The following is a 23941-nucleotide window of genomic DNA, read 5'->3' on the forward strand; positions in this document are numbered from 1 at the left end:
GCCACTTCTCCTCCAAACACACATCAGAAAACCTAAAATGGTTCCTCAAGTCAAGATATTCATCATCCTCCTAGTCCTTCTCTTTGATATATCAGTAATTTCAGGTAATTAAGAAGTTTAAACATGCAAAAACCTCATTCAGTTCCAAGTTTTCTACAGCTGAGCTAGGCTGCAGAGCTAGCATGAACTAATCCATTTTTTTTTTTTTTGATTCTATAGCTGATAATAACTACAAGGAGCTTACTTACGACACCAGTGGTCATAAGGTAAGCTATATGTATATCTGTAGGTGATGTAGTATTCTTACTGATCTTCTATGATAAGTGACTCTGTCAAGCGTTTTAGGTTAATTCTATTTTAATTACGATGCTGTCTTTGTAAAAACACAGATGATTAAGGGAAGAAAGCTGCTTTTGGAACTTGATGCAATGTTGGATTACCAGGACCCAGGAGCCAATCCTGGGCATGAACCACATAAAGGAGGTGGTGGCGGTGGTAATAGAATTGGTAATCCTTGAATAACTAGCTTGATGGTCATGATAACCTCATTTGCAGCAGAATATGAGCTCTTGTGAGAGAGATGTGTTTCTTATGAGTGAGATTCTTATATTAATTAATAGGAGGTGTGGAACTGTGAATACCATCGATGTATTTTGGAAATGGAATTTTATTAGAAGCTAAATTATTGGAGGCGTGCAAAACCTGAGGTTGTTATAGTACTAGTACTGTATAAGCTTATCTTGATTAAAACCTAGAATGACAGATAATAATTAAGCGAAGTATATATATATATATATGTTGGTGTTATGTATTTAATTGCAGTTGCAATATTAGTTCTAAGAAACAATTAATGAGATTTCATGGCAGTAAAGTCAGAATTTCACTATTAAAGACTATATCAGTTTCTCATCTGCTAGGGCTTTATGTACTAAAATCTCTGGAAGCTCTTATTCAAACCTCAAATTAATTAGTGAAATTTATAAGAAAAACTAGCAAAAAGGCAAGAAGTAGATCAGAGAAGCTGGCTGGTTTCAATGCTGCAACTTCTCCAATGAATTTGTAACTTATCTAATTTCAAGGACAGATAAAAAAGGTAGGTACGGTGGAACTAAATAATAACTTGTCTAATTATAAGAAATGAAGTTTGTGAGTGATTGCATTTGAAGGTAAAAATGCATCGAAAGAATTACATATGCTCATCATATCACACCATGTATTTCACTTGACTTTTAATCTAATTAACCTTTTCTTATTGCTTCATTCAAGTACTAAAATAGTAAAGTGTTCAACTCCATGATATTAAGCAAACTTTGTGATACCAGAACGAAAAACCTTCCTAGTTCCTAATGCATTCAAATCCTTTCTAAGAATTACATTAACTCCAAGTGTAGGTAACCCAGTAGTAATTACATTAACTCCAAGTGTAGGTAACCCAGTAGTTCATATGTCAAAGAACAAAGATGGTATTGAGTAATTGGGCTGCTTATGATACATTAGATCACACATCACTCTACAGTCAACAAGACAAAACTTGCACCAAAAACTTTGCTGTATCATAAGCTGTAAAACCTAGTTTACATGAAACAAAAAAAAAACAAAAAAAAGAGTTAAAATTGGTGTACGTGATGGTCGAGATGAATTTATAAATGAACAATTCTTAAGTTCACCCCTGGGTGAGCAAGCATATTCACCCCTATTATCGATTAACTCACTTTTACGTAATAAATTTATAATTTAACGGTCCATATCTTAAATTAGCATTTAAAGATCATCTCTGTAAAAAATCAATCGAATCGGAAATCGTTTAATTATCTAATTGAATCAAATAAATGGACGGTTCTAACAACACTTACTGCTATTATGATGAACCGTCCATGTATTTCATATAAATGAATAATTAAAAGGTCTTCAATTTGATTGATTTTTTACAGAACTAATATTTGTATTACATTATACAACTTGAATTGTTGGATTAGAAAATTAAAAAGTTATTATGCGTTAATCATAAGAGAGGGTGAATATGCTGCTTCACCCCAAGGGGTGAACCTGAGAATTGTTCTTTATAAATAGTTAAAATTAGTCTCCGTGTTACTAGCTAGTTAGCTTGTCTTAGCATTATGTTTTTTAACTTCTCTTCTATCGCGATAATTATGTCGACCTCCGTCAAAATGACTATAAAACACTATTTGAAACCGCTGATCTACATTTGTAGACAGTATACTTCAATCAGACAAATTATTGAGTTGGGAGAAAAGAGAAATGATCGAACTCTTTCATGTGTTACAATTTATGTGTGATTCTTAACAAATTCAACGAGAATTTCACAGCGATAATCACAACTAAAAATGTGTGTAGACCAATGACCCAAAGAATCTAACCTAGACAAGCATCAAAACGTAACAGTAGTCTCTAATCCAAAAAGACCGCAGTAAAAATCTTCACACGCAATGTAGGTATACCAAATAACCAGACAGTAGTCAGAATTTTACGACAAACGACGACGTATTTAGTAGGCATCATCCTAGACCCGGTAGCTTAGCGCCACGTGTCGGCTCAACGGTTACAATCATTGAAGCGGCTCCGCATCCAATAGCAGCTGCCAGCGGTTTGTCAAACCGTCAAAGTCAAAACCACAACTGACCATTTTACCCCCAGTCGATGAACCCAATTGACCATTTTGTCCTCTCCCCCCCCCTCAGTAACTGTAACCAACGACCTTCCTCCGTCACGCTTTGCCAGCACAGTAGTCAGTAGAGAAGAAGAGACATCTCATCTGCCTCTGCAAAATCAAAACTCCCTTTTTCTCTCTCCCTCTAATTAACCCAATAACCTCCTCTTAATTACGTAATTAACACACTAATACTTATACTCCCTCTCTCTTTCTCTCTCTATCTGTTTTGGTTTGATCAAAAATCGTTTCGGTTTCACAATCTCTAAGATGCCGGGATTAGTCTCCGTCAAAACCCCGCCGGGCTCGGCGCGGCTCCAAATCTCGGTCCCGGAGGCCCAGGCCCAACCGCAAAGATCCGACCTCGCCGCAATTTCCAAAACGCCGTCGCCGCTCGCCAAGAAGCCTCCCTCGCCTTCCGCCTCCCGATCCCGGCCCTCGCCGAACCGCTTCAAGTCCAAATCGCCTCAGCCGGAGAGTCCGAACCCGATTCTCGCCGACGCCTCGCTCGACAACCCGGATCTCGGCCCGTTCCTGCTGAAGCTGGCCCGGGACACCATCGCCTCCGGCGAGGGCCCGAACAAGGCGCTGGACTACGCGGTCCGGGCGGCCAAGTCGTTCGAGCGGTGCTCCGTCGACGGCGAACCCAGCCTGGACCTGGTGATGAGTCTGCACGTGCTGGCGGCTATTTACTGCAGCTTGGGCCGGTTCGAGGAGGCGGTTCCGGTTCTGGACCGGGCGATTCGGGTCCCCGAAGTCGGAAGAGGTGCGGATCACGCGCTGGCGGCGTTCTCTGGGCATATGCAGCTGGGGGACACGTACTCGATGCTGGGCCAAGTGGACCGGTCCATTGAATGCTACGAGGAGGGCTTGAAGATCCAGATCGAGGCCTTGGGTGACACTGATCCCAGAGTCGGTGAGACTTGCAGGTCTGGTTTTCAATTCTTTATTATTTTCATATTTTATTTGTGTTTTCAATCGATGAAAGTAAAACTAATGGTAAAGGCCTTGCATTGTGTTTTCAAATTTGGACAATTGGCACTAGATGGAATGGTGATTTGGCTATAAATTTCATGCAATTGTGGGTGTAGTATAGAGAGTGCTTAGCCAACAAGACTTGGAGACCTCATTTATAGTAGTTTCAGTTTTGGAGAATGAAAAATTTAGGCCCTTTAATCGAAGAAAAGTCAGGTCAGGAAGACATAAAAAAATTAATAAATATTTTCAGTTTTTATGTAGTTTGGTTGAAATGTATGCTTTTGAGCTTGAACTGATTGGTTGAAACATGAATTTTGCTTAAGATGTGGCCTTGAGCTGCCTAATTGGCATTACTGTCAACGTTTGCTAACTCTCATTTTCCAAGCTGCCTAATTGGCGTTAGTGTCAATGTTTACATTTAATGTGCAATGTGGAATGTTTGGTGAAAATTTGGGTTGGGTTTGGCGGGACAGGATAAGATGACGCAAACTTTCCTGTCTTTCTTTGCCCTGAAAGGCTTAATCAAACATCTGGGAGACTGGGATACATTAGTGGCTGGATAGAGTATATCGACATTGATTGACTCAGTATTGATCATTCTAGGTCTACCTTTAAATCTTTAATGGGTTTTTATGAAAGCAGCTACCCTTCAGGAAGTGCAATGATGTCAACTTTACCTATCTATTACAGTTGTGCAAGTGTTCTGCTTTCTAAGACGTGTTTCTGTCCTTTTCATTTTTGGATCATATATATTATGGAGGGTAAAATTCTAATAAGTGAAACTGAACTAGATTTCATAATGCTAGAATTCAAGTAAATTGGTCTTGAATATGCAGATATTTAGCTGAGGCTCATGTCCAAGCAATGCAGTTTGAAAGAGCTGAAGAATTGTGCAAGAAGACTCTTGAAATCCACCGTGCTCATAGTGAACCAGCATCTCTTGAGGAGGCAGCTGATCGCAGACTGATGGCTCTTATATGCGAGGCAAAGGGAGATTATGAAGCAGCACTTGAACACCTTGTCCTTGCTAGCATGGCAATGATTGCAAATGGACAAGAAAATGAGGTTGCTGCTATTGATGTCAGCATAGGCAACATTTACATGTCTCTTTGTCGCTTTGATGAGGCTGTCTTCTCCTATCAGAAGGCACTCACTGTTCTAAAGTCATCAAGGGGAGATAACCACCCTTCAGTTGCCTCCATCTTTGTACGCCTTGCTGACCTATATCATAAGACTGGAAAGCTCCGAGAGTCCAAATCGTATTGTGAGAATGCCTTGAGGATATATGTGAAACCTGTGCCTGGAACAACAGCAGAAGAGATTTCTGGTGGATTGACTGAAATTTCAGCTATTTATGAGTCCATGGATGAGCCGGAGGAGGCACTTAAGTTATTACAAAAGGCAATGAGTTTGTTAGAGGATAAACCTGGACAGCAAAGCACAATTGCTGGAATAGAAGCACGGATGGGAGTGATGTATTGCATGCTTGGGAGATATGAAGAAGCAAGGAGCTCTTTTGGAAGTGCTATAGCAAAACTTAGAGCTAGTGGAGAGAAGAAGTCTCCCTTCTTTGGGGTTGTGTTGAACCAGATGGGATTGGCTTGTGTTCAATTGTTCAAGATAGATGAGGCCGGTGAGTTGTTTGAAGAAGCGAGGAGAATATTAGAACAAGAGTGTGGTCCTTGTCATCAAGATACTCTTGGAGTGTATAGCAATCTTGCAGCAACCTATGATGCTATGGGGAGGTAATATACTCGGCATTTTGCTTGTATCTTGGCTTTAACTGCTTGCTATTTTTACATGTGTTTGAACTCTCCCTGCAAAAATTACTCTTTTAAAACTGGTACTGTACTACTGCTTTAGGAGTAGTCAACCCTCACTATACAAGAATTTTAAGTGGTGTGCATAACAGCATGGTCAGGGTTGTGCCTTGCACCTGGAATGTCCCCAGAAATTGATCTAAATGGATGCAAAGTGCCCTACATGTCTAACCAGGACATATTAATAGTCCAGACCAAGAAGTTACCATATCAACAACTCAGTTGGTGCCTGCCTGTATTGTAGCTTCGCATTATTTGCATGAATCTGCAATGTATTTTTCTGCATGTTTTGCTTTTATAGCCAAGTTGACTGGTACATTGAGCATATTCACTGGAATATTCAAATTTCTAACGAATTATTATTGATCTCTTTCAGAGTTGAAGATGCAATTGAAATTTTGGAGTATGTGCTTAAATTGCGAGAAGAAAAGCTTGGAATTGCAAATCCTGATTTTGAAGATGAGAAGAGAAGACTATCCGAGCTCCTGAAAGAAGCAGGCAGGAAGCGAGACAAAAAAGCAAAATCATTGGAAAACCTCATTGATCCAAACTCGAAGAAGACTACGAAGAAAGAGGGGACAAGGAGGTGGGCTAGCCTGGGTTTCAGACTTTGAAGGAAAAACAGAGGGAAATGAAAAAGAGGGGATCTTCACTTCTGTTCTGCTACGGTACACGTGCACATTCTGTAACATAGAAGATCATGTATAGGGTTGAAGTTTCTTACTTGGTGAGGTTTTCTATTTCTTCGGTTTTGAATTTTTATGATTTCTTTTGTTCTTTGGAAATGTTGTATTGAATGTCTGCATTTGGGCTTGAAGCTGTTCACACTGGAAAGAAAAATATGCATTTGAGTGAATAAAATTCACATGTATGTTTTCTCCTACAATGTATTGTCTATTTATACACTCAAATGAAACTGTTGGGCTGTCAAATTTTGATACGATCTAATAATACAACTCGAGATCTCGCATAAAATGGGTTAAACTGGCACGATTAAAATATTATTTGCATTTTAACCTGTCAAAATATATTTAATAAACATGAAATAAACAGGTTGATTTGAATTTATATTTTTGACACGATTATTTAATGAGTTGGTTTGAGTTTGTCTATTCCTGACATGTTTATGTTTTAAAATGACACGAATTTGATACTACATAACTCATTAAGAATCGTAAGTGAAAAAGTTTTTTTTTTTTTAAATATTATTTGAAGAATTACCGTACCCAAAATCCGAAAGCCTTGTTTTCCATTACCAAACACTTAAAAAGAGAGGTCACTTATGCTCCAAAAAAGTCGGAGCGATTCCGAAATCTAAACCTAGGTTTCGTGAGCAGTGCGGCGGCGTCCCTTGGCTCCGATCTGCAGCAGGGCGCTCCGGCGTCGTTTTCCAGACCAAGGAGGACGAGACTTCGATCTCGGGTTGCGTTGTGGTCGAGCCCGATTTTGGTTCTTTCGGGCTGCGTTGTGGTCGACGGCCGTGGTAGGCATCAGGCTTCTGGGGGAGGCTCTTCTTGCATCTTCGGTTTCCAGTCGGAGTGAATAGGCGTCGGGACTAGAAGAGGAGATCGGTCGTGGTTTCAGGACTAGAGGAGGAGCGAGATCGGAGCTTTCCTGCTAGAGATTGGCGTTTGGATCGGCGGCTAGCACAGGCTTTGGTGGGTGGCGAGATGGCTGCCACGGTCTCCTGCCTGGGGAGGCCGCCGGACTGATTTGGCGGTGGCGGGCGGCTTCTCGGAAGGGCCAGATTCGGCGGCTGGGTGTGGGTAGTGGGCCTTGGGCCTCTGCCTTTCTGGGCTGCAGGGATGCAGTCTAGAGACTTGGGTCTATAGCCCAATTCCCCCTATTTTCTCACACTTGGGTCGGGTTTGGGCTTTTTGGGATGGTCTGTCCTGCTCTTTGTCCTGCATCTGTCCTAGAATGTTGCTGTGGGTGTGTTGAATGTCGCGACGTACACCAAAAGGGTCTTAGGCGTCAAGATGTTCAGGACATTGGTTTCATTTTTGGGCAGTGTAGGATTAGGGAGTTTTTTTCAATTCTGCATTTTCTTTTTCAGCAGTTCCTTTAGGATTTTAGTTTTCAAGTATGGATTTCTTTTTGATTTAGTACTCTTCGTGAGCTTCATGCTTGACCGAGTGAGGTCGTCATGATTTCGATCAATGGATTAGTCTTCCGTTGCCCTCAAAAAAAAAAAAAAAAAAATCCGAAAGCCTTTGTCTGACCAAATTGATGTTTGAAATTATGTGATTCCAGAAATAGAGCTAAGCAAGTACATTAGTGTGAATTATTTTGATATTCCATCCACAAATGTTCCAACTTGCAATGATGGGCATATATATATATGCTGCTTTAGGCATATAACTTCAATTCATCCCATTTTGGTTTGCACTACATTAACTGAAACCATATTATTATTATTACTTTGTTTTACTTTCTCCAATGGAAATGCCAACTGAGGATTATCTCATATTTCCTTAAGAGTCTGGGCTCTACTAATATTTGTGCTGAATCATATTCTCGACTCTCTACTGCTGACAAGAAATAAAATACTCCTGCAATATTAGTTGTCTGGGTCAAGTAAACAGGTCCTGCACATCAGGTATGGGGCTGTAATGGGTGGGTTCATGGCCAACAAGCCGAAATGTGAATATTTCTTATTTAATGAAAAAAGAATAAAAGAGAGAATAATTAAAGAGGAATAAAAAATGCAGGGTTCTCATCAATTAGTAGAACTTTAGCAATATGAATATAAGTATAGATCATTATCTCCTTGACATGAAATACGTGAAAGACGTATTTAATTATAAATGAAAAAACTTGATAATTGCTTGGCTGTAAGGAGAATATCTCCTTGCATGTAAGGAGCAAATGACGAATTTTGAGAAGCCAAAGCCTTATTCTCTGGATATCATTCCCAATTCAATGTGAAGTTAGTAGTGATTTAGTCGAACATTAAGAAAAAGAGAAATAAGGAGACTAAGAAGATGACAAAGAATGTGAAGGAAGTAGTGATGGATTTAGTTGATATTTAGGACAAGTTGCATAGTTCTTTAACACTATAGGAGGCCGGGAATCGGCATGGCCAGAGACTAGTGCAATGAAGAATATCTCTCCCTTAATGTGTGACTTATCGAGACACGTAATATATTGTGCTTGATTTATAAAATAAATGAAAACCGATCATATCAAAGCGGACAATTATCTTAGGTCATTTACTTTTTCAAATACTCGTATAACTTGCACATAAGTTAGAGCATCTTTAGTAATGCTAACCATTTTTAATTTTTAATTTTTTTTTTAGCAAACCTCGACAGAGCGAGGGAAAATTATTGAAAGAAAAAGAAAAACGAGCATTTTTAAGTTAAATTTTAGCCAAAGTAGCTGAAAAGTCATTTTGACTAGCCATTTTAGAAATACGTTTGTATCAGTGCTCTCTATTTTAGCTAATTTTGAATTTATATTATTTTTTAAATGAATATTAAATAATTTAAATTTATTTTTAAATTACATAAAATAACTCAAAATGAATATTTTAAATTATAAAGAGCCTCATCTCGCTCTCTATATTTAAGAGCGAGATATCTAAAATTTATAATTGAGAGCCACTTAGGAGTCTCGTGCAGCTGCTAAAATAGATAAAAAAACTAAACATGCTCTTTAAAATAGCTAATAAGTTAAAATAGAGAGTCTGCTAAAGACGCTCTTATAATATCTATTTTTGATACCACGTACTCTAGCGTGTAAGAGTTATTAACATCTAATCTTAGTGATCAAGGGTTTTGCTTGGGGGACTCAAAATGTCAAGGCCGGTTCTCGTCGTCTTCTCGATTCGATGTAAGGAGGAAATGACAGATTTGAGAAGCCAAACCCCATTCTCTGGGGACTTGGCTTCTCTACTATAATTTATTTCTGCTATGATCTGCTATAATTTGCTATTAAGCTGCCATATCAGCATCAGCCAATCCAACGGCTGATAATAAAGAGTTTACAAACTCACATTAGTGGACTTGAAGCACCATATTGTGTCCTCTTCTTCTTCCCTTCCCTTCTCTCTCCCCTTCTCTGTAAGAACCCAGAAATGGTGGAGATGGAGCAGGAAGAAGAGAAGGAGGGAATGACCGTAATCGAAGGAAAAGAAGCTATCGGATTGAGAATCGTAAACATGTTTGTGGCGATGGGTTTATGGCTTGGAGCTATTCATTTCAACGTGGCTTTGATTCTCTTCACTGTGTTCTTCCTTCCTATTTCCAAGGCCATATTGTTAGTACTATTTCCTAATTCTCCATTGGTGTTGTAAAGTAATTTGCATTATTTGGGTTTTTATTGTTTTTTTGCTCTGCTACAAAATCTGTATTTCAGGGTATTTGGGTTGCTTGTGTTGTTTATGATAATCCAAGTTGATGATAAGAGCAAATAGGAAGAAAAGTGGCCAGGTATGATGTATCCATTTCTCTTTGGAATTTGAAATTCAAGTTGATTTGATCAAAAACTTGGTTACAGAGAAGGGGAGAGAGAAGGGAAGGGAAGGGAAGGGAAGAAGAAGAAGACATGATATGGTGCTTCAAGTCCTCCAATGTGAGTTTGTAAACTCTTTATTATCAGCCGTTGGATTAGCTGATGTTGATGTGACAGCTTAATAGTAAATTATAGCAGATCATAGCAAAAAGAAATTATAGCTGAGAAGACAAAGGATGTGAACTTGCGAAGGAATTAGTGTTTTAGACCGTCTCTGCACTATTCATAAGGAAAAAGACAAACAAAATAAACAGTGATATAACGTTTGCACTTTAGAACAGAGAACTAAGAAAAGTTGCGCATCCTCATAGCTAGAGACTAGTGCAAAGGAGAATCTCTCTCTCTCTTCTAGGTATGACTTGAAATATTTTACCTATATTTTCTCTAAGAGCTCATGTTCTTCTGTATTTAGTCGTGTCACATCTCTTGCCATCTTCATGCAAGTCCAAATTCAATCATCAACACAAGGTGGAACGAATTAGTTCATGTTAGTCTCTATCAGAATGTGATTCATCAAAGACGCAGAGACATCATTCCACACAAGAAAAAAAGAGAATATGTACTCTCCATCATATCACACCGGCCCGCTCCAATGATCGATGTCTAATACATGTTAAGCCTAACGACCATAGAATTTGAACACCGGCCCTGTAATGGATAGGGACTCAAATCCTCTGCCACTAGCTAGTCGCTGTCTGCAACTCCATCTCTCAGCTGTGTTGTAGAGCAACCATTGGTTCTGCATTCCGAGCTGCAGGTTGGTGTGTTGGGGTGTATGTGGCTATATCTCTCTTGGAGACCCAAAAGAACACAGTGTTCTTTCCCATTTTCTTTTTGGACCATAAAGAGAGACTAGTGAGTATACAAATTGGCTATCTCTATTGCATATCACAGGCTGCCTTTCCCATTTCCTGATCTCTTTTTAAAGTTTCTTTCTTGAAAAAAGTCTTTAGTTAGCGATGAATAATATCATCCGAAAATAATATATTGGACAACTAAGTAAGGTCATTTTTCATTTTTTTCTTTTTCTTTTTGAAGAAGGGCGGTGCGGCTGCCCTCAAGCCTTGATTAATAAAACCGAAGAATACATGGGGGGGGGGGGGGGGACATGGTGCCTAAACCCCTGATTACAATATGCATCAAGAGAACTTCCTGAGATAATAACAAGAGTCTCAACTAAAACAATGTATTCTAGCAAGCACCAACTAGTGAAGAGTGCTCTACTGGCTACTCTATTCGCTTTACAATTGTGGTGACATACCGGAAAGATAACTCTATTAAGAAGAAGCATCATTACAAATAACGCAGATTTCCCACTATGTTGCCACTGAAATCCAGTGACACTTAGTTTCATCCTACCACTAGGAGGCAGCGACCATTTGACCAAGCAAGGAACTCGCCGCCTACCTAGAGCAGACACGTTACCACCACTAGGAGGTTGCGACCATTTGCCAATGCAAGGAACTCGCCGCCTACCTAGGGCAGACAAGGCACACAAGGTGCACAGACCGACACGAAGCCCAACTCGTCCTACCAAACTATGGCAGTGACTTATTACCAACAAAACATAAACTTGAAAATAAAAACTAGTAACAACAGCCCACCAAAAAGGGCCCAACAGCACAAACCCGGCCCAACCAACTCTCATCCCAACAGGGGACACCCACGCTTCAGGCCACCACACCAGTGCCATCCACCCTCCACCGCGCCGCTGCACCGCATCACCACGCCACCGCATCAAAGTAACACGCCGACGCACTGCAGCACCACGCCGCAGACGGCCGTAAACCAGACCAGAAGACAGAGCCCAGATCCCAATGAGGAGCAGATCCAATTGGAGACCGTTTCCAGTCGATCGACGCCCAATCATTTAACAATGCTAGCCATTTTTCATTTAAAGTGAGAAAAAGAAAGTATTTTTGGTTAAGTGATATTGTCTAAGAGTATCTTTAACAATGCTAGCCATTTTTTAGTCAAATTTTAGCTAAAGTAGCTAAAAAGTTATTTTAGCTAGCCACTTTAGAATTACGTCTGCATCAATGCTCTTTATTTTAGCTAGTTTTGAATTTATATTATTTTTTAAATGAAGATTAAATAGTTTAAATGTATTTATAAATTACATAGAATAACTTAAAAGGAATGTTTTAAATTATAGAGAGTCTCATCTCACTCTCTATATTTAGGAGCGAGATAGCTAAAAGTTATAATAGAGAGCCACTTAGGAGTGTGGTGCAGCTGCTAAAGTAGATAAAAAGCTAAACATGCTCTCTAAAATAGTTAAGGAGCCAAAATAGAGAGTCTGCTAAAGATGTTTTAATGGGTAGTAAATTGACAAGTTATATAATGCACTTAAGGAGTCCCTAAAATCAAAGATTGAAGACGAACAATTGCAGCCATCAAAATCTTTAGGGCAACTCGCACATTAATTTTGAAATTATATTCTTGTACTTTTGACTTGTTAGAGCCGTTATTCAATGCATTTTACCTATGTTAAAAGTTTGTTGTCCGAGTAATTAGCTTAATACTCTTTTTCTACTACAAGAAGCATGGAAAAAGAAAAGGAGCATTTCATGATGCCAGTAGAAGACTAGAAGGCATAGACTGTCATTAAAGTTGATGAATCGAAATCCAAATGATATTATAAAATATGAATCGATCAAATCCAATTCACCAAGTCCTTTTCTACCACGTTCCTAAAGGGATAATATTATAGAGCCGTTAATTGCCTCTAGAATATTAGCATGATAAGGGAGAGTTTGATTAAATATTGCTGGAAATTTCTATATTTTCGACACGTAGTCTAGCATCTTAACAGAATCGTATAAATGCAGAAAAATCATGCAAAACAGTTTCATAGACTTTGTTTTTTAGGCCATTAGGCCCTGCATTAAATATTTACACAGCCCAATAACAAACCTCTAAAACAAATAAAATCAAACCCATTATTCTAATTTCTTTTCTTTAGTAGGATTAATCTTGATCTTGTTATCGACATGAGCCTGTACAATGCCCATATATTCCTAACAGTATGAACGAAAAAGATTGATAACTGCCATCAAAAGTCCAGAGAACGTGACCTAATCTAACTCGTTTTGGTGTCTGCAGTGACACTTTTTCAAAGTCCAAAATATGAATGGCTAGGTCACCTTTTGAGTATTTGATACTTGCGTATCGATTTCTCTGCATATTAGTCGTAGAGTTAGAAATTTGTTATTATATTGATAATATTGAAAGAGATGTTTAGGCGAACTTATTTTATTTTTTATATTTAAAGAAAAATGTGATAAATATTGGGACAAAATCTATAAAGTGTCTTTCTTTGAAGAATATAATTCTATTGATACATCATATGACATTCTTCAATAGCGATTCTTCGGATTATTGCTTAATATGACTATATGCATCATATATATTATCTGCATTTCTATTTTATAGACAATGCATGCTACCCACTTCCCAACCAAGATCTTTTCCCCCCCAATCACATAATAATTTTGAGGTGTGAAAATAAATAAACCACTGTATAAGCACACAGCTTTTGACTTTTGAACTAACTTTGATGCTAAGTGGCTAATTACCGACTCTAAGATGAGAAAATTTTCTTCCGAAGAAAGAAGATTCCATGCCTAGAAAATAGAAATAGCAAAGATAAGTCCTCTCCTAAGCATGACCAAAGTTCATATTATAAATGTGATCGACTCAAGATCACTCACTGTCACTGCTTTACCAAATTCACCAACCGTTCTAGTAATGCATGCTGTGGATGACCTCTATAACCTTTGTACCCTTTTCACTAAATGAAATTGTGAGCTAGGTACCTTGGTAGATTTGGAAACAAATTCAGGACCATATATTCTATCAGTCATTAAATGAAAAAAGAAAAATCCAAATAAACTAATATTAATTGTAATGACCCACCAACCCAGTATAATAAATAACAAATTACATATAAGTGGGTTTTCTGTGTTTACATCTTTGGTCATGTGCTACCATGTAATTTTAACCCAGTGCAATGATGCAATGATGAAATCCATTTTCATTGTTGGGTTTCACTTTGGGAAATTATTAGGTGGTCCCGGACTATAATACACGTGGTGGTCCTGATTGATGTTATTGACCCATACGATTTGTATTTGTTTTTTTTTTTTTTTTTTTTTTTTGAGAATAAGATAATAACATTAATAAACGAAAAGATTACAACGCATTGGAATAACAACCAGTTGGGGTATAATACCGCAACACATATTCCCACCATGATCACTAGCTACGGGTCCATCCCTATAAGAGACATCCATGAGCCGAAAGAGCCCAACCCCTAACCAAGTTTTACGCCCATAATTGCGGGCTACAATAGAAGTTAACCAATCCCGAGTATCACGATACGACCTCGCCACCAACATCAAGACGAACTTCTTCACCCTCTTCAACACCGTGTCCCAAAACCAGACCACGTGCAAGGGCAACTCACCATCACATTGATAACCAGAAAGCACCGACAATTTAACAAATAGTCCTCGAGGAGAACACCATAAAAATGGCACAGCAAGAACAAGACTCCCAAACCCTAGCTCAAGTGAGTAGGGACTTATTATCAGACCTAAAAAACCAACAAAGAAAATCCAAAAAATAACCGAAAAGACACTAATGCAATCAACTTTACTTCCCATTGAAGCCACCAACAGCAAACCAGAAATTCTCACTGCCGGAGATATGTAAGCAACTGCAGCATCCCTTCCACCAATTCCTTCGCGCACCACCAACTCACCACTCACCCAGCAACCCCAGCCTTGCCAACCGCCCAAAGACGCCCGACCTTGAGTCTTATACCACCAACCCAGATCGGCCCCGAACCACCTCTGCCACCAACCCTCTCCACCTGCACATCGCCACCCAACCTCCACCGAAGATCCATTAGAGGATGCCCCAAACCACCTACACAGCCACTGTAGAGAACTCCATCCCCGATCGAATGCCAACACGATCCAACCCATGGTTCGTGTTCCAATCGGATTTGCTGCCGCTGCCATCCAAAAAGAAGAAAAACTGATCACAAACTCCTTACCTACACCTACCATAACACATTGGAGAATAGCCCAAACCCGTCAGGCAGCAGCCACCTTACCCCGCCAAAGCCAAAGGCCCGCGTAGGCACAGGGACGCCGCCAGACGAGCAACCCAGCAAACCCTAGATGCGTCAAGTTTTTCCTCCGATATTTGTGGAGCAGTTTTGGCAAAATTATTTCTTATTGGTCTTTTAATTTCATTTATCTTTTATTTTTTCGGATTCACCTCCCCTGCATGGTCCCCACGAAATTAGAGTGATGTTATTGACTTGGACCACCACGTGGTAGTCCAGGACCACATAATAATTCCCCTAATTAGTGAGTTAAAAGCATGGATTTCACAGTTAAAGCACTAATAACCAATCAATTAGATATGGAAAATAATGCAGCACAACGCCAAACTTGGATTCGAAGTGGGTGAAAGTGGCAGTAATGCTCCAATAGGTTTTTATAAATAACCTGAGTAAGCGAGTAAAATTCATGCCAATGAAAACTTAAAATTTGTCCTTTCAAAAAGAAAACTTAAAATGTGCAATCACTTTCTGAGAGTCCCGAGTGCCTGAAGGAGAGTTTTGAGAATCTTGAAGCGAGGTAGCTCTCTCTCTCTCTCTCTCTCTCTCTGATCCAAATTGATATTCGATCTTTTCCATTGCGTTTCGGAGCTATACCCCTATATATATAAGTTCCATGTCCAATACATGCCACCATGCAAATGACCTAACAACAACAAAGGGTTTGCAAGAGTCCAAATTAGTACGTTTCAAATCACAGACACAGAACCCTCACCGAACGTGCATCTAGTCCTACCCTCCTCATTTTCCTTCCTCTTTCTCTTTTAACACCCAACCAACTCTCTCTTCTTTCTCTCTCTTGTTTCCCTTGTCCATTTTTCTTCAGCCTCGTTTCGATCTGTTGCTTCTTCTCCCATCTTCGTCTTCTTCTTTAGTTAGTCGGTCATCACAGGCTCACAGCCATGGTTTCTGCAGATGCTGCTCGGACTGTGGTTGGTATTATAGGTATGGTTAAGAGTATTTTGGTTTGTATTACCCTTCTGGAATTAATCTTCTTATATTAACGATGATATCTAGTGATTAAGAAATTTGTTCCTTTAGGTTTCGTTAATCTTATGTATGTAGAAATGCGTTTCTTGATCTGGAAATGGAGATCGATCATGTGGGCTGTTTTGCTTACTTTTTTCTTCTGCTTTTTGGTTCCAGGAAACCTCATCTCGTTCTTTTTGTTCTTGTCGCCGGTGTAAGCTTTTCCACCTCTTTCCTTAATTTTGAAAAACTGAATATGATTAATAATAAGGTACACACTTTTTTTTTTTTTTTTTTTCTAGTAAAGGGTAGATGGCATGATATTCCCCAGCAAAACACAAAAATAAATGATGTTCAAAATGTCTGGACATCATTGTCATGTATACATGTGAATGAGATATACTTTAAATTGAAATTTATGTTAATATTTCATGTCCATATAGTATTAATTACTAAAAAGTACATAACTGGAGCATATATAGAAGAGGCACGGGGGCATATGCACACATGTCCTCTTACACTAGAAAGGCATTTAGCTTATGTAAAGGCGTTAAGCTTTTAACAAAAGTACCTTAAGTTGTTATTTCCTATAAGTAGAGTTGGAAGGGAAATTTTACTGATATATGCCAATGAAGAGTAGATTGGAATTTATGCAACTAAAGAGCACTTTTACCACTAATAATGAAGTTACCTTAATTAGAGACTACAACATAATTTTTTTACTATAACATGATTGATAATGTCCACTAATGAAGTTGTTTTTTTTTCTTTCTATTAATGAATATTTTGTCAAAAATTACAATGATCAATTATGGTGCAGTCCAACTTTTGTTCGAATATGGAAGAAAGGGTCAGTGGAGCAATACTCACCAGTCCCATACCTTGCAACCCTAGTCAACTGCATGGTGTGGACCTTGTATGGGTTACCCATCGTGCACCCGGATAGCACTCTGGTGTGGACCATAAACGGGTCGGGTATGGTCATCGAGGTCGTCTACATCATCCTCTTCCTCATTTATTCCGACAAGAAAAAGAGGCTTGTGGTGGTTCTGGTGGTGGCTGTGGAGATCATATTCCTTGGTGTTCTTACCGCTCTGGTTCTCACTTTGGCTCACACGCATACCAAGAGGTCCTTGATTGTGGGCATCATATGCATTGCCTTCAACATCATGATGTATGCTGCACCATTGACCGTCATGGTAATTAAGATTAATTACCCCTAATTAGAATCCTTCATGCAAATTAGTATCTATCTCACTGTATGATTTGTTACCCCATTCTTAAAGAAGATTACATATTAAGACCCATGCGTATATACAATATAAACGCATGTTATAAAACTTATAGTCTATAATTCAAATTGATAGTCCGATAACATAACATGTTAGATTATCTAACAAAATAGTACATCTATACAAACTATGCTTATTAATTTTTATTCTCATCTATATGTTTAATTTTTCATAATGCTACTCTTTGGTGACAGAAAATGGTGATCACTACAAAAAGTGTGGAGTACATGCCATTTTTCCTCTCGTTTGCTTCCTTTGCGAATGGTCTTGCCTGGACTGCATATGCTCTCATCCGCTTTGACCCCTTCATCACTGTAAAGATCTCAACCTCATACTAAACCTCTAATTCTTGATAACATATACTCACATAGTACATAAGCTCAAATATTGTTGCTTGGTCTCAGATTCCTAACGGGCTGGGCACAGTTTTTGGTTTAGCTCAGCTGCTTCTGTATGCCACATACTACAAGTCGACTCAGCGACAGATAGCAGAAAGGAAAGGCAGGGAGGTGAACTTGTCAGAGGTGACTATAGATGATGAACCCAAAAAGATAGGCAGCCATACTAATCAGAATAGCCACGCATAACATTAACAAGATGAACTCCGCCATCTCTGGCATCCAATCATTGGACCGCCGAACAACTAGCTAGAAGTTCTAATTAAGAGTCGTTTTTCCTTTTCCCAGCATTCATCGGAGGACGATGGAGTAATGTTACATCTATCGCATTTGGTAATCGTACTGTGGGTTGTATCTTTGCATAAGCGATACGCATCTGTACTAGATGTGTGTTGTTACCTTTATGAGAGATGTGATTTACGATGCGATCGTTAAATACAAGCTCTTATGTTCACCCTAGTGGCAATGTTTGCCTACAAAGTGGTGACGTTGTACTTATGATCAAGGCACAAGCCTTTTCAAATTTGCAGCTATATGAAATGCACGAGTGTGACCAAATAACATTTGGTTTTGAATAAAACAAGATCCAAAGGCTTCTACTATTGCTCATTTATCTTTCAGCTATATGAGCTTTATTCTTTTCCCTTTTAAATTGCCGAAGCTAGAAACTTCATCAACTTTGGATAAAGTTTGCATCCAAATAGATGAACTGGGAAATCAACCAAACTGAGACAAAGGAATTTATCAATTTTGACTTAGTTCATGAGGAAATCTCCATGAAATATGATTTTTAGCACTAACTAAAGGCCTCTTCTACCTAAATTTTCTTCCACTACAAAGTTGCAATTTTTCAAATATTAAACATCTGTCTACTCTTGCAATTTCTCGTTCCCCCTTGTATTATGTCACTACACGAGGTGTTGACTAGACGGTTGACTTTATCTTCTTAGGATATGAACTGTGACAAATGTAAGCTTTCTGCGCTCTAATGGTAGTGATTGGATCCATCCAATCTGATTGACCTAACTCCGTTGACCTTGAGCATATTGCTGCCACATTGTTGATGACTTACTATTGATCGGGCTGCTCTCCTCCTCGCTTTGGTTCACCTCCGCTCGGAGCTTTCAGCAGGGATCGGACAACAGCAAAGGAAAGGGACGAAGTCCACTCCGGAGGGTTTTCAACTCTCCCGTGAATTACATACAGCAAGAGCCGGAGAACCTGCAGTCACTACCACCAGCGTCAATCGAAGACTTCTTGGATGACTATCAAAGAGACGGCTTTGTAGCAGCGTATAGTGACCCTAACCTTAACCCATGCAGTAAAAATTAAATAAATAAAGAAAACTAATAGAGAGAAAGGAGAGATGGACAAACCTTTAATCATCACCCAATCAATCAAGAAGCTTCTCAACTTTTCAACTCAATTCTCATTGCCGTATGAGAGAGGAGGAAGAAACATAAGCTTTTAGGGTTTGAGAAACAAGTGCGTAGCAAAGGAAGTTTTATTTTTTTAATTATTTAGTCGAACTAAACATGAGGAGAAATAAGGAGTCTTTCCTTTTTTGGGTGAGATAAGACTCCTTATTAGGGTATGTATAAATGCATAGGCGGGAGAAAATCGATCTACTCCATAGGAGGGAAATTTTTTCCTCCCTAGGCGGGAAGTGTTTTTTTTAAATAAATAAAAAAAAAAAATCAATTTTCATGGAACTTATATATAAATGCATATGTATTGATATATGTCGGACTATGTAGATCAATATCTTTATTATAATATAAGATCGTCCAATGAAAAATATTTCATAACATTCTTGATATATAAATATGTACTTGTTAGCCTTTTTTTTTTAAAAGGTTTTTGTCCATTTACCCCATTTCTAGGGATTTTTTTCCCACTTACCCCATTAATTTTTTTTAATTCCCTCTTACCCAATACACTATAAGGGAGTCTTCCCTAATACCCCATTAAGATTTTTTTTTTGTTTTTAATTTTTTTTTAATACCATTTTACCCCTCAACCCTTTGTTACTTAGAGAGAGAGAGAGGGAAAATGAAAGAGAGAGAAACTATAGGAGACTTCGCCGGAGCCCGTCACCGGTCACGGGAATCCGGCCAACTTTCGCCGGATTCCGGTTACCGGCCGCCGCCCATCGGACCTTTCAAAAAACCTCACCGGAAATGTTTATTACCCCAATAGACATCTATTGCCTACCAATAAGGGGTAATAATAGACCTCTATTGCCCCCCAATAGACGTCTATCAACCATGTATTGCCCCCAATAGAACTTTTGGTCTATTGCACCCTAATAGACGTTTATTGCCTCCCAATAGACGACTATCAGCCATGTATTGCCCCTCAATAGACGCTTATTGCCCCCCAATAGGACTTTCAGTCGCCAGAATGGGAATTAATCTCCCTAAATTTAGACAAATAAAACTTTGATTACAGAAAAAAAAAAACAAAGAGATTGCATCAATTCAAAACGTCTATTGCCCTCCAATAGACGTCTATTGCCCCCCAATAATATATATTGTAGCTTTGAATTCATCATGAAAAGAGGCATCACAAGAAATTAATTTACCCTACTCATATGTCAATATATAAATATATATATATATATATATATATATATATATATATATATATATATATATATATTATGAGAAGTCGAAGCAATTCTAGGTTCATTTCAAGTTTCAAAGGATAGATGGGTTGATGTGGAAGGCACAGAGTCCATCTGGGTGAATCAGTCTCTAAGATCTACAGCCGTCCATTATTTATTAGTGAAATTGCAGGGAAAGAGAGAGAATGAAATCAATTCAAACCACCAAATCGGAGCAAATCGGAGCTCGACCTCTGTTGCTGATCTGGTTTCCCTTATCTTCTTCTTCTTTGCCGGTTGTAGACCTGCACTGTCAGAGACCCAGGTCAGTGGTTCCCGGCTGTCATCGTTGGAGTCGGCGTCGGAGTCGCTACTGCATGTCGAACTCAGAAACTGGAATCGAAATTTGGGTTGCACGTCGGAGTTGCTGTCTGGGTCGAAACCGTGCTGCACGACGACGGAGGGATTCCGGTGGCCTCAGATTGAGCCTCGACGACGGCACTAACGAGAGAGAGAGACGAATTCCGGTGGCCTCGGGTTGAGCCTCGACGATGGCGCTAACGAGAGAGAGGAGAGAGAGAGATGGATTCTGGTGGCCTCGGATTGAGCTTCGACGTCGACGACGGCACTGACGAGAGAGAGGAGAGAGAGAACGACGCGGAGGAGAGAGGAGAGAGAGAGAGATGAGAGTGGCAGGCTGTGGTTTATTAATTATCTTAAGGGCAAAATTGACATTTTATTTGAAATTGGGTGAGTAGGAATAAAAATTTGTTGCTGGGGGTGGGCTAAGTTTGGTGCTTTGGGTCAAGGACCCAAAAAAAAATGTATTTGCTAGTATTCTATTTTTTCTCGTCTAGCTATTCTATATAATTATATATGATCGATCAATGTCTACTGTATACAAATACATATATGTGTGGAGGGACAGTCGTACTATATATGTAGTATGTATGTGATCGATAATGAATAGTACTATGTAACAGTATAGTGTGTGTGTGGACAAGCACACATGATCGATCAACAATGAATTGTGTGTGTGTAGGAGTCTTCCACTAACAGATATTTTCTTTGGCCATTTTAAGAGATCTCTTGCATGTGAGACCCACTTTTCAATTACATATATCAACATCTCCACTATTCAATTTTAGGTCTTCATGAGTAGATCACTTATACAAGTTTCCAGCACAATTGATGATTGTTAATGTAGTCATAATCATGATTTACTATTAAGGTTTAGGGTTTTAGGGTGAAATCTCCCAGTTAGCATGATCTCTTATCTAAATATGCAGAATCTCCTAGTTAGCATCCCAGTTAGCGCGGAATCTCCTAATTAGCATAATCATGATTTACCATAGATGATCTCTTATCTACTTTTGCAACTAATAATATATTGGGTTAGGGCGGAACCTCCCAATTAGCATGATCGATCGATCAAGTCTTATATAAATTCAAAACACATACGTATTATGGATAAAATCTGTTATATATATATATATATATAACAGATTTTATCCAGAGCGGAGCTCCGCTTTGAAATTAACGTGTGAAGTTCGAGTTTTCGGTCACTTTTCGGTCGCATATCCACATCTTGACCGTTCATTTTTTAGGTACTAGTGTATAGATCATCTCTGCAAATTTTCAGTCAAATTGATGATCGTTAAGGCATTGATAACTACTTTAAAGCTAGTACAGTTCAGGTTGACAAATTCAGTCCGTCCATTGGTTTAAGCGAGTTAGATACCTTAACGATCATCAATTTGGCTGAAAATTTGCAGAGATGATCTATACAGTAGTACCTAAAAACTGAACGGTCGAGATGTGGATATGCGACCGAAAAGTGACCTAAAACTCAAACTTCACACGTTAATTTCAAAGCGGAGCTCCGCTCTGAATAGGATCTGATATATATAATATGTATATGTATATATATATATATATATATACATATATATATATTATGAGATTTATCCGATCTTACCTTATAACCAATATATAATAAAATTGTTTTGTTTATATGCATCAATTCTAATTAGGGCTGTCACTCGGTCAGTTCGAATCGGTTATAGGTATTACCAACTTCAAAATCAAAGCTTTCGGTTTCAAAATTGAGCTACCAATCACCAACCAAAATTTTCGGTTTTTAATCATAACTACCAAATTCAGTATTTCGGTTTTCAGTATTACCAACTTTAGAACAACTAATTCTTTGTAATTAAAATTAGAACGAACAAAACTAGGTTCTTCAATTTTATAATCGTAAACTTTGTACTCATCTCCTAATAATAGCATCTTTTGTATATATGACATCAAGTTTGAGTCATTTTCAATAAAATTAGGTTATTTAACCATCTTTGACTAGGTTACTTAAAATACATGTACTATTAATGTAGTATATGTAGTAATGTTCATACTATTATGAAAATTTTTATGTTTATTTCTTAATATACATGTATGTGTATTGAAAATCATAGTATATAAAGCTAATATTTAGATAATCGGTAGATTAGGTATTTACCAAAACCAAACCAACTTTTTCGGTAATTTTTGATTTCGATTTTATCGGTCTCGATTACCAAAAAGTCGGTTTACCAAACTTAAAACATCGGTTGGTATTCGGTCGATTTGGTAATTACCAAACCAAGTAGCAGCCCTAATTCTAATAAACTAATAATATACTCATCAATTAACCTGTGGGAAAATGGTAAAATTAATTTTGAAAGTTAGAGATCCTATGTTCAATTCTCCTCTTTGACATAATATTGTTTTTTTTTTTTTTTTTGAGTGGAAGACGTCAATAGAACCAACACACACATCCATGCAGTGTATCCCAGCATAGCCAGACTAATCACTGCACCGCAGACGCACGAACCATTGGGTGTTTTAACTAACCCAGGTCCCTCAAATCTGCTGGCCACGGGATGGAGCTGGGATTCGAACTCTATACCTGGGGGTTCCAGACTAGGCAGCTCGACCAACACACCACACCACGTGGTTTGACATAATATTGTTATAAAAATAATACAATTTAGAGAAATATTTCCAAGGGTCACTAGCCGTCGGAAATATTTTGTTCATTACTGAGGGTACTTTGTTGCCCTCGAAATTAAGAAATCATTTCCGACAAAGTCAATTGCCTCTCGGAAATAGGTCTATCATTACTGACGACACAAAATCTTGTCAAAAATAATACTGGCGCCAAAAGGTCCCGCCAATTTTTTTGTTTTTCCGACGAAATTGGAACTCTTTTCCTACAGCATATTGTCCCTTGAAAATAAAATATATTTTGACAGAACATTTCCGACGACCATTTTTTGTGGTCGAAAAAAGAGTTTTTTTGCAAGGGCAATTCTGTGCTGTCGGAAATTTTCGTCGGAAATGAGAACTTTTGTTGTAGTGGCGTCTCACCATTTTGGATCTTGAACTGCCTAATGAAAACTGTTTGGTTCTTTCGGGAGGGTAAGTTGTGTGGTAAAAGCTTTGTGACTATGGGAAAGGCAATCATATGACAAAACATGGGAAAGAGAGTGAGTAGTACCTGATGGTGTGACCATGTTCATTGAAG

The 23941-nt window shown here is 38.6% G+C and overlaps 2 protein-coding genes and 1 long non-coding RNA gene across 3 annotated transcripts; all 3 read left to right on the plus strand.

Moving 5' to 3' along the window:
- Positions 1–2230: 2230 nt before the first annotated feature.
- On the plus strand, positions 2231–6352 carry LOC133742670 (protein KINESIN LIGHT CHAIN-RELATED 1). Its single transcript, XM_062170350.1, has 3 exons — positions 2231–3597; positions 4483–5391; positions 5843–6352. The coding sequence occupies exons 1-3, from the start codon at positions 2939–2941 to the stop codon at positions 6078–6080; spliced, it is 1806 nt and encodes a 601-aa protein (XP_062026334.1). The 5' UTR covers positions 2231–2938; the 3' UTR covers positions 6081–6352.
- Positions 6353–9420: 3068 nt separating this feature from the next.
- Positions 9421–10646, plus strand: LOC133742323 (uncharacterized). The gene is made up of 3 exons (XR_009862509.1): positions 9421–9726; positions 9826–9899; positions 9967–10646. It is a non-coding gene; the product is annotated as an uncharacterized LOC133742323 (long non-coding RNA).
- A 5088-nt stretch (positions 10647–15734) lies between these two features.
- Positions 15735–18376, plus strand: LOC133745923 (bidirectional sugar transporter SWEET4-like). Its single transcript, XM_062174084.1, has 5 exons — positions 15735–16060; positions 16262–16298; positions 16905–17283; positions 17571–17690; positions 17781–18376. The coding sequence occupies exons 1-5, from the start codon at positions 16018–16020 to the stop codon at positions 17961–17963; spliced, it is 762 nt and encodes a 253-aa protein (XP_062030068.1). The 5' UTR covers positions 15735–16017; the 3' UTR covers positions 17964–18376.
- The last annotated feature ends 5565 nt before the right edge of the window (positions 18377–23941 follow it).

Source organism: Rosa rugosa, chromosome 4 (genome assembly GCF_958449725.1).
Source record: "Rosa rugosa chromosome 4, drRosRugo1.1, whole genome shotgun sequence".
In the NCBI taxonomy this organism is placed as follows: Eukaryota; Viridiplantae; Streptophyta; class Magnoliopsida; order Rosales; family Rosaceae; genus Rosa; species Rosa rugosa.